This window comes from Oncorhynchus nerka, linkage group LG20 (assembly GCF_034236695.1).
Source record: "Oncorhynchus nerka isolate Pitt River linkage group LG20, Oner_Uvic_2.0, whole genome shotgun sequence".
Lineage (NCBI taxonomy): Eukaryota > Metazoa > Chordata > Actinopteri > Salmoniformes > Salmonidae > Oncorhynchus > Oncorhynchus nerka.
Genome location: NC_088415.1, coordinates 58,205,930 through 58,217,184, shown reverse-complemented (window position 1 = coordinate 58,217,184; position 11,255 = coordinate 58,205,930). Strand labels below are relative to the sequence as shown.

At 42.6% G+C, this 11,255-nt stretch overlaps 1 protein-coding gene across 8 annotated transcripts; it reads left to right on the top strand.

Moving 5' to 3' along the window:
* Positions 1-446: 446 nt before the first annotated feature.
* Positions 447-4,228, top strand: LOC115102874 (cold-inducible RNA-binding protein B-like). Of its 8 annotated transcripts, none has more exons than XR_003859503.2 (7): positions 447-604; positions 1,325-1,434; positions 1,516-1,622; positions 1,870-2,014; positions 2,200-2,371; positions 2,948-3,013; positions 3,365-3,386. XR_003859503.2 is itself a non-coding variant. In XM_029623285.2 (7 exons), the coding sequence occupies exons 1-6, from the start codon at positions 462-464 to the stop codon at positions 3,010-3,012; spliced, it is 711 nt and encodes a 236-aa protein (XP_029479145.2). In that variant the 5' UTR covers positions 447-461; the 3' UTR covers position 3,013; positions 3,365-4,228. The 8 variants fall into 8 exon arrangements, 7 of the variants coding, with proteins under 7 accessions (XP_029479145.2, XP_029479144.2, XP_029479140.2 ...); XM_029623285.2 differs by having other exon boundaries at positions 1,870-1,987; positions 2,952-3,013; positions 3,365-4,228; XM_029623284.2 differs by having other exon boundaries at positions 2,952-3,013; positions 3,365-4,228.
* The last annotated feature ends 7,027 nt before the right edge of the window (positions 4,229-11,255 follow it).

Here is an 11,255-nt window from a genome sequence, read left to right as displayed (position 1 = left end):
TGCCAAAATAACATGCAAAACAGGCAAGCCCACATGCCCTGAATGATGGGTCGCCACTGATCGATCTCTTCATCTTTCCAATGTAATTTTCCCTCTCAAAAAGGCAGAATAAAGAAGGTGATATAGAGGATCTCAGAGTAGGCAAGACAGAGATTTAAATGTCTGAATTTTGTATATTGTCTTCTGTAGGCTAAATCCCCATCACACACATGGAGCAAACTAAAAAAGCTTTTAAGTGCTATATGCAGAAAGAGTGCCATGCTTGAAGAAAAAGTGGACTGTGGGATAGATACATGGACACAATTATCATTATTTGTCTCTTTTCCACTTCCAGTACAAATGTTTTGAAAAGTTGCCTAAATAAAACTAGTGTCTGCGTAATTGATAAATAGAAAACTCATATATTATTGAATAGCTGTTATAATTTGATCAATTCGTTTGATCAGGACATTTCTAACCGAATGTTACCGCCAAAAATACGTGTCCATATTCAAATAAGACAAGATGACGCCCTCCTCCTATTTAGCCAGCACTCTCCACAGAGCACTACCTTCCATTTATCTTGCGACGACGAGCCTCTTCAAGCACCAGCTCTTCGCACTCGGTCTGTCAAAGGTACATTTTATACAAGGTCGTGTTTATCTGACTATACAATTGTCATATTATTATTTAAGTATTCTAAGTAGTAGTTAATGTGTAAATGACTAGACTTGAGTTATTGTGAATAAACATGGTTGGAATGCGGCTTTAGCTGTTATCTAACATTAGCTGTAATAGCTATTCTTCACACGAACCAATTTGCCAGTTTACTTAACCTGTAAACATTTATACGGGCTATATTAACATCTGTTAAACACACGGCGGGGTTTCAGTCTCCTTACAAATATATAATGAACCGTATTTAACTACGGTAGTGATCAACTTCATTGTAAAGATTGCTGCATCCGCCTTTAGCCAGATAGCTTAGCACCAAGTGGCGAAGCAGGCCAACGTGGTGCAAAATGGCGCTTACATTCTTGGCCTGCTTTTTCCCCCAACACGCATTTAGCCAGACTCAATTAGTGGGCTTAGTATGTTGTCCAAACCTTAACACGTTATGTCAAATAACATTGAAATTGTTATTTGCCTGAATTTGATTAACTATGTACAGCTAGCTAACTACAGCACCTTGGTTGGCCTACCGCTAGCTATCTGGCTAATTCTGTGCGCAATATGTCGGACAACAGCTCCCGCACACGGCGTGACCTACGTTTACAACTCCTAGCTGCAAGTATCACAATGTAAAAAGTAATGTTTTTACTTGACCGGGATTGATCCCTTGCAGACACAGAATCATGTCCGACGAAGGAAAACTTTTCGTCGGTGGCCTGAGCTTCGACACCACAGAGGAGTCTCTGGCGGAAGCTTTCGCCAAGTATGGAAACATCGCAAAAGGTGCGTTCTAGACCTTTATTTCATTTGTTAAGTTATCGCTGGCTACTTCCAGAAATATTAATTTATGTTTCTCTCGCACAGTTGATGTCATCAGGGACAAAGAAACGGGAAGGTCTCGTGGATTCGGCTTCGTAAAGTACGATAATGCCGAGGATGCGAAGGACGCATTGGAGGGAATGAACGGCAAGGTATATCGTTATCATTACTTATATTGACCAATTATCGGAGTTGCTTTTGTTTTGATAACCTTAATGACATAACTGACTAGATTACTAAGAATACATCTCGGTGTAGCTTAATGAACCATACAGTTATTTCTGGTTGTAATCATATCGCAGTTTGCCAGGTAATTTATTAATCCTGTTAACTCGTTATCCCATTATGAAAAGTCACATGTTTATGGCCCATGCTGAGTAACTCTCCTGTCTCTTGCAGTCTGTCGATGGCAGAACCATTCGTGTGGATGAAGCCGGCAAGGGTGGTGGTCGCTCAGGAGGTGGAGGTGGCGGTGGATTCAGAGGTTCCAGAGGCGGTGGCGGATATGGTGGTGGAGGTGGCTATGGAGGGGGGAGAGGAAGAGGTGGGCGAGTTTACTCGCGAGGTATGGGCAGGCAATCTGCAAGATGGTGTGCTCCCCATCATCCATTAGCGTTTTGTCTTGCCCTCCCTCTTAGCCGTAGTTACATTTCAGTGCGGGTTTGCTTTAGCCGTGAGTTTGCTTTAGCCATGAGTTTGTTTTTGAAGTCTTGCGGTGTTTGTTCCCAGGTGGTGGAGGATATGGTGGCGGTGACAGGGGATATGGTGAGAGGAGCTATGGTGGTGGTGGAGGAGACCGCAGCTATGGGGGTGGAGACCGCAGCTACGGGGGTGGCGGTGGATACAGGAGCGGCGGTGGCGGAGGGTACTCTTCTGGTGGCGGAGGATACAGAGACAATAGGTGAGGCGACACGTCTGATTACACATTTCCTAAATTGGTGTTTGTAGACATTCCCTTCTTGCATCCTTCACAATGAACTGTAGTGGTGAACGATTAACTGATGTTATAAATTCCATTTAGCTCAGGTGTTTGAGCCCAACGTGCCCCTTTTCCCCCCAGTTCTTGATGTCACGTTTTCAGCTTGGTACCGCGTGTAGTAATTAACTACAGACTGCTCGACTGGCTTTTTACAATTTTACCCCCCCCCATCTCGGCGGAAGGGGCTTAAGAGGATTCACACCTGCTAAAGTCTGCCCAAAAATAAGCCCAATGTGTATTAGGTCATCAAACTGTAATATACACCCATCTTATTTCATAGTAACTTTCTTTCTATTGTCTAGACAATGTGAACCTGCCAAACAATGGAATGTTTTGGCAATTGAATATTTGACTTTGGAATTTCTTTTTTTATGCTAATGTCATTTCATGTTGAAAATAATTTGAACAGTGATTATTTATTAACAATCGTGCTGGAACCAAACTGACCCCAAAGCACTAATGAGCAGGGACCTTACCTATATTTTTTCCCTTCCAATGTTAGGGGCCAGGGAGGCTACGGGGACCGCTCTGGGGGTTCCTATAGAGACAGCTACGACAGTTAAGGTATGTGCTCATTTATTTGTTTGTTTTTTCATAGGCCTAGGCTGCGTTAGGCCACTTCCTCATTCCAAGGTTCTGGACTTGAACCTTTTACTAGGTTGCGGCTGAATAGTTTAGGATGAGATCTAGTTCTGCTCCAACCCTAATCTAGCACACCTGATTCTAATACTTAGCTGGCTGAATCGGGTTAGTTACAAGTGGTTGGAGTGATCCTACAGGGGGTAGCTCTCTAGGAATATTGTTTGGAGAACCCTGGTTTAGTGGGTAAGTGGGGATGTTATCAAGCTCAAATGTTCGTGAAACCTGTTTCCTAAACTCAGTGTCTTTACCTGTGTGCCCAATTCTTGTCCTCAGCTGCACACGAGTAAAAATCCACCCCTGATTCAAGATCATCCCTTGGCTGGCTGTATTTAAAAAGCTCCTCAAGAATTTGTCCACATGTTGACCTGATTTTTGTAGTCCTATTCTGTGTTTAAGTAGCTCGAGCGTCTTTAAATTTAGCCATGAGTTTTGGCCATTAATTTACAAACCATGTTTAAAAAGTTAATGATCTCTATAAAGGATGCATCTCAATTTGCTCTTATGGCATTTAGTTCAATTGATAAAGCATAATGTCTGACTTGTTGGTGCTGTAAAAACCAAAACGTTGCTTCACATGGCTGTTTGTATATAAACGCCCACTGTTCTTTACATTCTACTCCCTGTCCCTATCAGCACTGACATCTCCACTTAAATCCTTGATATTAGTATTGTGGATATCAACGAGGCTTGTTTACCTTCCTGTTTTTGTTTTAAACGACAATGTCCAACCTACCTCCTGCCAAGTTTTAAACTGAGCGAGAAATAAAATGATTCCTTTGACAACCTTTATCTATACAATTGAGGTTCTTAAAATAGCTGAGGGTCCTGTATGTTCAGTTTCCAAAAAGAGTGAATTCCTTTCAGACTGGTAAAACTGTTCATGAAGTTGCAAATTGCAGCATGCTACAGTCTGCTCACGGTATTTTGTTATTTTGCTCTGCTCAATGCCTGCATTTTAAATGTGCTTGTTATAATGGACTGAACACAAAGATCAACATCAATGTTACTGCTCTTCTTGCCCAATAGTATTCCACCTGGGAACGATTTTGTACTTTCTGTTCTTTGTATCATCAACATTGAAGATTATTTTGTCAATTTTGGCTTCATGGAGCCTATTAAAACGATTTGTTGAAAATACTTTATTGTGCCTTGAACATGCTTATGGGGGAATTGGCTGGTTTATTGTCAGTGATTATAATAGTTTATCTTCATAGCGTTGGCTTGTTTCCCTTATGTGGGGCTTTAGAGCTAATTTCTATGGTTTAAACTTCCGAAAAGTGAGAACAAGAACTTTGAAATTTTACAGAGATTCATAGGAAGTGACATGGTTCCAGTATTTGTCTAGTCTTTGGCCTATTTAAGTGATGCTTCTCTGGTGGCTTATGTTGCCACTGACTCAAGTGTGGTGTTTGCCTTTAAGTGGTTAACAGTGAGTGGGGTACTGGTAAAGTATAGTCAATGCACTTTTCCAGTTTCCTCAAAGCAAAATTTCACTGAAGTATTGTTCTCATTTTCTGCCGGCTTGCCACTGCAGGGCACAGCAGTGGTTGGTAAATGGTCATATAATCCTCTAGCTGTAGTCAATGGCAGTTTCCAAATTGGCCGTTCAGTATGACTTTGTTTCAAAAGTTTGTCAAACAGTGCTAAGACATGCATATGACAATTGAGGGGTACATTTCAACCTCTTGGGTTGACTAATCTTCCATGACTTAAGTGGGGCCTAATAGTGGGAAGTAGGTGGTGGTCCTGTTAATGCTCCATTGCTCAGCTACAGAAAATGCCTACAAGTCCTTGGAGAATGAAGTGTTGCGCCTACCAACAAGTGCTCGTCAGAAGTGAAAGCTGCTCTCTTGCCTAGTTCATTTGTGGAGACTCGATAGGCCAGTTCACGTGAGGTAAACTCCTTTTGCTCTCCTGCTCACATCCTTCAAACTGAGTTCTCATTATTTCCAGAAATATGTTATCCATTGTCCCCCTCTGCTGCAAAGATTGCCACATGCCAATGTTCCTTGGCCACTTCTGAATTTCACAACTCTACACTCTTAAATCCACATAGAAAACAACTGCCCCCCTTTTCAAATGTGCCTTAGCAAAATTACCATTCACCTGGCCTCAGTCCAATTACTTTTGCATCATGTCCTTCAGAAATGATCTGATCACCTCAACTGGCTCAATTGTCCCCTCCTTCAGGCCTGATTTTTAACAACCCCACCCTTGTTTTTATAGTGTGGTTCTAAGCATTGTGTTAAGTCTGGGTAGCTGAACATGTTATGAAACGACTGCTTGCTTGTTTGTGTGAGCTTCTGTTCTAATCTCATGAATGTCTTCTCGTTAGGATGAATTTACCCTCTGGAGACTAACCTGTCCTGAACCCTCCAGTGTCAGATGGTGATGAGCTGGAGTTGCAGTTACTGCTGCAGCTACATTTTTCAGGTTTGTCTCTTGTTCCTGTAAATTTCCACGGGTGGAAATGAACTTTTTTGGGGGCAATGCCGTGCTTTACTATTTGATATGTGCTAGTACTTTGGTCTTTATTTTCAGGGCTGGGTTGTAATTTGAATATTACCACTCACCAGCATGGCGTTGTTTATTAATCAGAAAAACGCCTTATATTCTTTGACTAATCGAAACAGGTTTTTTTCGTAGCCTACACTTGGTTGCCTGAGCCATAGAGCAAATTAAAATAAAGGAAACATGTTTTTGACCTGTAAATTAATGATTTGATTTGACTGTATTTTACAATGCTGCTGCTCCCCATGTGTCCCCAAGACAAATGGTTTTGCTTCACTATGCGATTCACGGCTTTGGTGCAGCTAAACCACACGTCTATCCTACAATGAACAGGCATCTGCAAAAAAATTAAAGGAATTTGTAACTTGTTGTGCTGTTAGCTTTGTATTGGCGTCTCAGGTCCGACACGCTCAGGATGTTACATGTAATTTGCGATGTGCATTGTAGCATCTCATTCCACTTCCCCTGTGAGAACCATGAGCATAGGTTGGTTGTGCCAAGCCTGCCAGGAGCCTACCATACAATGTAAAACTCCTACCTGAGCCATGGCACAAATTAAAATAGGGGTTTCAAACTTGCATTTGCACCTTTTACCAGCGGCAAGCCAGCAGTTGTCATGACCCTTGTGGTCATTAAAAGTCCCATGACACTTAATGTAACAGTAAAGGTGTTAGCCAGGACCCCAGGGTTAAATTCCTAACCTGCCACCATTCCATCATTATCACCTAATCATCCCCCCCATTCCTAATTGGCGTCACTCACCTCCATCTGATAACTGTGGTTCTGGCACAATGGTTTCCGTGCATTGGTGGTGGATGAGGCGAGTTTCCCCCTTACTATGTGAAGTGCTTTCCTCAGTTGGTAGAATGGCACAATATAAATCCAATCTATTATTAATACTATGGAAGATGAAAAACATTTGGAAATATGAACAAATAGATGGAAACCAGTATCTTTGACTTTGCCATCTGTTGCAAAGTTTTCCCTAATATGATTGACAAATCCAGCTCCAGAACCAGCCTTAACTTTACTTCTGGGTAGTGCAGATATCTTTCGTAAGTTTAATTTTGTGTTCGTCTGGAAACTAGGGTGACTTGTAACCACTGAATTCAGATGCTTCCCTTCCACCACAACCTTGTTGGCGACTCACTTTTTAGTCTTCTGTTTTTGTCTTAACAGCTGAACATACAATTTTTTTGTTATTGAAAAGAGACAGCATTTTGCAGCAATTTAGATGGTACAATACAATGGTTCTTTACGCTGGCTTGTTTTGTCACAAACTGAAATTAGGCTAATGTAGGATTTTGGTTACCAGGAAATGGCAGAGTGATATCTTTTGAACGCTTGCTCGAGATGCCCATGCCTCTGAGTGACTGAAGAGAGGGATGGTGCAGCCTTCCAATTTGATAACAAGAGACAGACAAGCTTTGGTTGAGAAATCAGAGGGCTGCACAATTAGAAGGCAATTTTTCATTAGAATGCAAAATTATTAAAACAATATTACTGCAGATATTAAGGACATTTAACATTTCAATGCAAAAAATATTACGTTGATCCTTTAAGCGTGTCCATTAAGCCGCTACTGTTCTAATGCTCTGACAATACATTGATTGTAATTGGTTTCTTTATTTTCCTCTGTCTCAGGTCCAGTGTATGGCGTTGACGTGCGTGTGCGCAGAAGTGGAGTCAGAAATCTGCATTAGTCAGACTTTTGTACATTAAAATATAAAAGAATCATCACAATTAAGGTCCTACAAGCTGCACCTCATTTAGGAAACTGCTGTTAGGTGACGATTTTTGCTATACTGACATGTTACAGAAGAAACATGCACTTGTTTTAATTTGAGTTTCAACATTTCATGGCTCAGTTGTTGGTGTTCATGGCTGTGTAACATGTTGGCGCATGTGTTCAACTTGTTTTAATGTGATGAATTTGTATATGATGTATTGTGAATTCAATTATCTTCAATAAAGGTGCAAATCATTAAGTGCTCAATCCCATATTGCTTATCTATCAAATTCTCTCTCTAAGGAAATGGACGATGGGGACAAACCTCTGAGTCTTTCAATTAGACATGGAATTGATCAGTTAAAATCCCTGAAAGATGACAAGCAATGTTTGGTTATCCCAGCTCAGACATTGTGCTGCAGTACTCTGGAGCATTTATCTAAGGGAAAGATGTATCCTGCCCAGTGCTTAAGTTGTAAATGGGGTGACCTGGGGAATTGGAACGCATGAAAGAAATCCCATAGAGCATTGCATGCCTTATCGCTTTTACGTACTGGTGTAAAGAGGGGCTTGCAGAAGTTGCACACATGGGGAACATCTTTGATTTCATACAATTCTACACCATTTTAGATGCCTGGAATTTAATACCTCAAATGGAAATGACAGGCTCCTTTGACAATCTGAGATCAATGAAAACAGCCTTGGTCTGGAGACATTGTACAATATGAGGAAATAACCCTAAACCTTCGCTCAATGAAACTGGAATGTGGCGCTCACCCACTGCCGATGGCCAATGCGCTCTTGACAGTAATTTTATTACTTTCACAAATGTATTTCAATTGATCAGAGGTGCTACGGCTCCTCCAGCACCCATGATTCAGTGCAATGCTGGAGAGATGAGTTGCATGCTCATGTCTATCACAGCAGGGAGAGAATAGAATGTGATAGGTGCACTTCTGGCCACACATTGGTCTATATAGGCTACAATGTTGCATAAACTGAAAATGTCTCGTGTCATGAAAGGTACTGGATCCTGGAAAATGGGTTCCTGAGAGATGAACAGGATCAGGCTCAAATGAAGCACTAGTCCCACCAGGTAATGTGTCCCACCGACACTGACAGCACACTTCTTTGGTGCCATGTATTAGCACTGTCGGGTTTATACAGTCGACATTGGCCTCGTGTAAACCTTACCGTGAAATGTTAATTTACAAGCCCTTAACCAACAATGCAGTTCAAGAAATAGTTAACCTAAAGTGAAGGGGGAAAAAATGACACTAAATAGTCCAGGTGGCCATTTGAATAATTGTTCAGGAGTCTTATGGCTTGGGCATAAAGGCTGTTAAGGAGCCTTTTGGTCTTAGACTTGGCTGTGCGGTAGCAGAGAGAACAGTATGACAGGTGACTGGACCATTTTTGGTGCCTGACACTGCCTAGTATATAGGTCCTGAATGTCAGGAAGCTTGGCCCCAGTGCTGTACTGGGCCGTACGCACGAGTGCCTTATGGTCAGATGCCGAGCAGTTAACATACCAGGCAGTGATGCAACCGGTCAGGATGCTCTCGATTGACAAGCTGTAAAACTTTTTGAGGATCTGGGGACCCATGTTACATTTTTTTCAGTCTCCTGAGGAGGAAAAGGTGTCGTGCCCTCTTCACAACTGTCTTGGTGTGTTTGGACCATGATAGTTTGTTGGTGATGTGTACACCAAGGAACTTAACTCTCGACCCGCTCCACTACAGCCCCGTCGATGTGAATGGGGGTCTGTTCAGCCCTCCTTTTCCTATAGTCCAAAATCAGCTCCTTTGTCTTGCTCACATTGAGGGAACAGGGAATACAGGAGGGGACTAAGTGCACACCCCTGAGAGGCCCCAGTGTTGAGGATCAGCGTGGCAGATGTGTTATTGCCTACTCTTACTACCTGGGGATGACCCGTCAGGAAGTCCAGGTTCCAGTCGCAGAGGGAGGAGTTTAGTCCCATAGTCCTTAGCTTAGTGATGAGCTTTGTGGGCACTATGGTGTTGAACACCGAGCTGTAGTCATTGAATAGCATTCTCGCATAGGTGTTCCTTTTGTCCAGGTGGGAAAGGGCAGTGTGGAGTGCGATTGCGTGATCTGTTGGGGCGGTATGCGAATTGGAGTTGGTCTCGGGTTTCCGGCATGATGTGAGCCATGACCAGCCTTTCAAAGCACTTCATGGCTACCGACGTGAGTTCTACGGGGCGGTAATCATTTAGGCAAGTTACCTTCGCTTTCTTGGGCACAAGGACACTATGGTGGTCTGTTTGAAACATGTTGGTCGTTCGGAACAGCTGGTGCTCTCATGCATGCTTCAGTGTTGCTTGCCTCGAAGTGAGCATAAAAGGCATTTAGCTCGTCTGGTAGACTCGCGTCACTGGGCAGCTCGCTGCTGGGTTTCCCTTTGTAGTCTGTTTTGCAAGCCCTGCAACATCGACAAGCATCAGAGCCGGTGTTGTAGGATTCAATCTTAGTTCTGTATTGCCGCTTTTCCTGTTTGATGTTTCGTCTGAGGGCATAGCAGGATTTCTTATAAGCGTCCGGATTAGTGTCCCGCTCCTTGAAAGCGGCAGCTCCACCCTTTAGCTTGTGCTAATGTTGCCTGTAATCCATGGCATCTGGTTGGGAAATGTACGTACGGTCACTGTGGGGACGACGTTGTCGATGCACTTACTGATGTAGCTGGTGACTGAGGTGGTATACTCATGGATGAATCCCGGAACATATTCCAATGTGTGCTAGCAAAACAGTCCTGTAGTGTAGCATCCATGTCATCTGACCACATCTGTATTGAGTGAGTCACTGGTACTTCCTGCTTTAGTTTTTGCTTGTAAGCAGGAATCAGGAAAATAGAATTCTGGTCAGATTTGCCAAATGGAGGGAGAGCTTTTTATGCATCTCTGTGTGTGGAGTAAAGGTGATCTAGAGTTTTTCTTCCCTCTGGTTGCACATGTGACATGCTGGTAGAAATGAGGTAAAACAGATTTAAGTTTTCCTGCATTAAAGTCCCCGGCCACTAGGAGCGCCACTTCTGGATGAGCATTATCTTGTTTTTTTATGGCCTTATAGAGTTCGTTGAGTGCGGTCTTAGTACCAGCATCGGTCTGTAGTGGTAAGTAGACGGCTACGAATAATATAGATGAGAACTCTCTTGGTAGATAGTGTGGTCTACAGATTATCATGAAGTATTCTACCTTATGCGAGCAAGACTTCTTTAATATTAGACATTGCGCACAGCAGTTATTGACAAATAGACACACACTCCTGCCCCTCGTTTTACCAGACGTAGCTGCTCTGTCCTGCCGATGCACGGAGAAGCCAGCCAGCTCTATATTCTCTGTGTCGTCTTTCAGACACGTCTCGGTGAAACATAAGATATTACAGTTTTTAATGTCCCGTTGATTGGATAGTCTTAATTGTAGATTTGGGCCTTGTCTTGACAAAGCAGTATATCCTTCGCGTCAGACTCATTAAAGAAAAAATCTCTGTCCTGTTCGAGGTGAGTAATTGTTGTTCTGATGCCCAGAATCTCTTTTCGGTCATAAGAGACGGTAGCAGCAACATTATGTACAAAATTAGTTACAAACAAAAACAAACAAAATAGCACAGTTGGTTATGAGCCCGTAAAACGGCAGCCATCCCCTCCAGCACCATTATCCAACAATATCATATGTCTTATCTTATACTGGCAGTAAAAGAACACATTACGGCATCATCAGTCCAACCCTATCAAATAAAACTAACCTTGGATAGGTTTTTAGCCCCTGGTACTCCTGCAGGTAGATATCATATCAAGCAGTTTATTATTGATTAGGCTGTCTTGATGCTTTCATCCAAGTGTGTGTATACGTTGTAGTCACATGAGGGGATGTCCACGCTGGCGATGAGGATGCCTCTGTGTCTGAG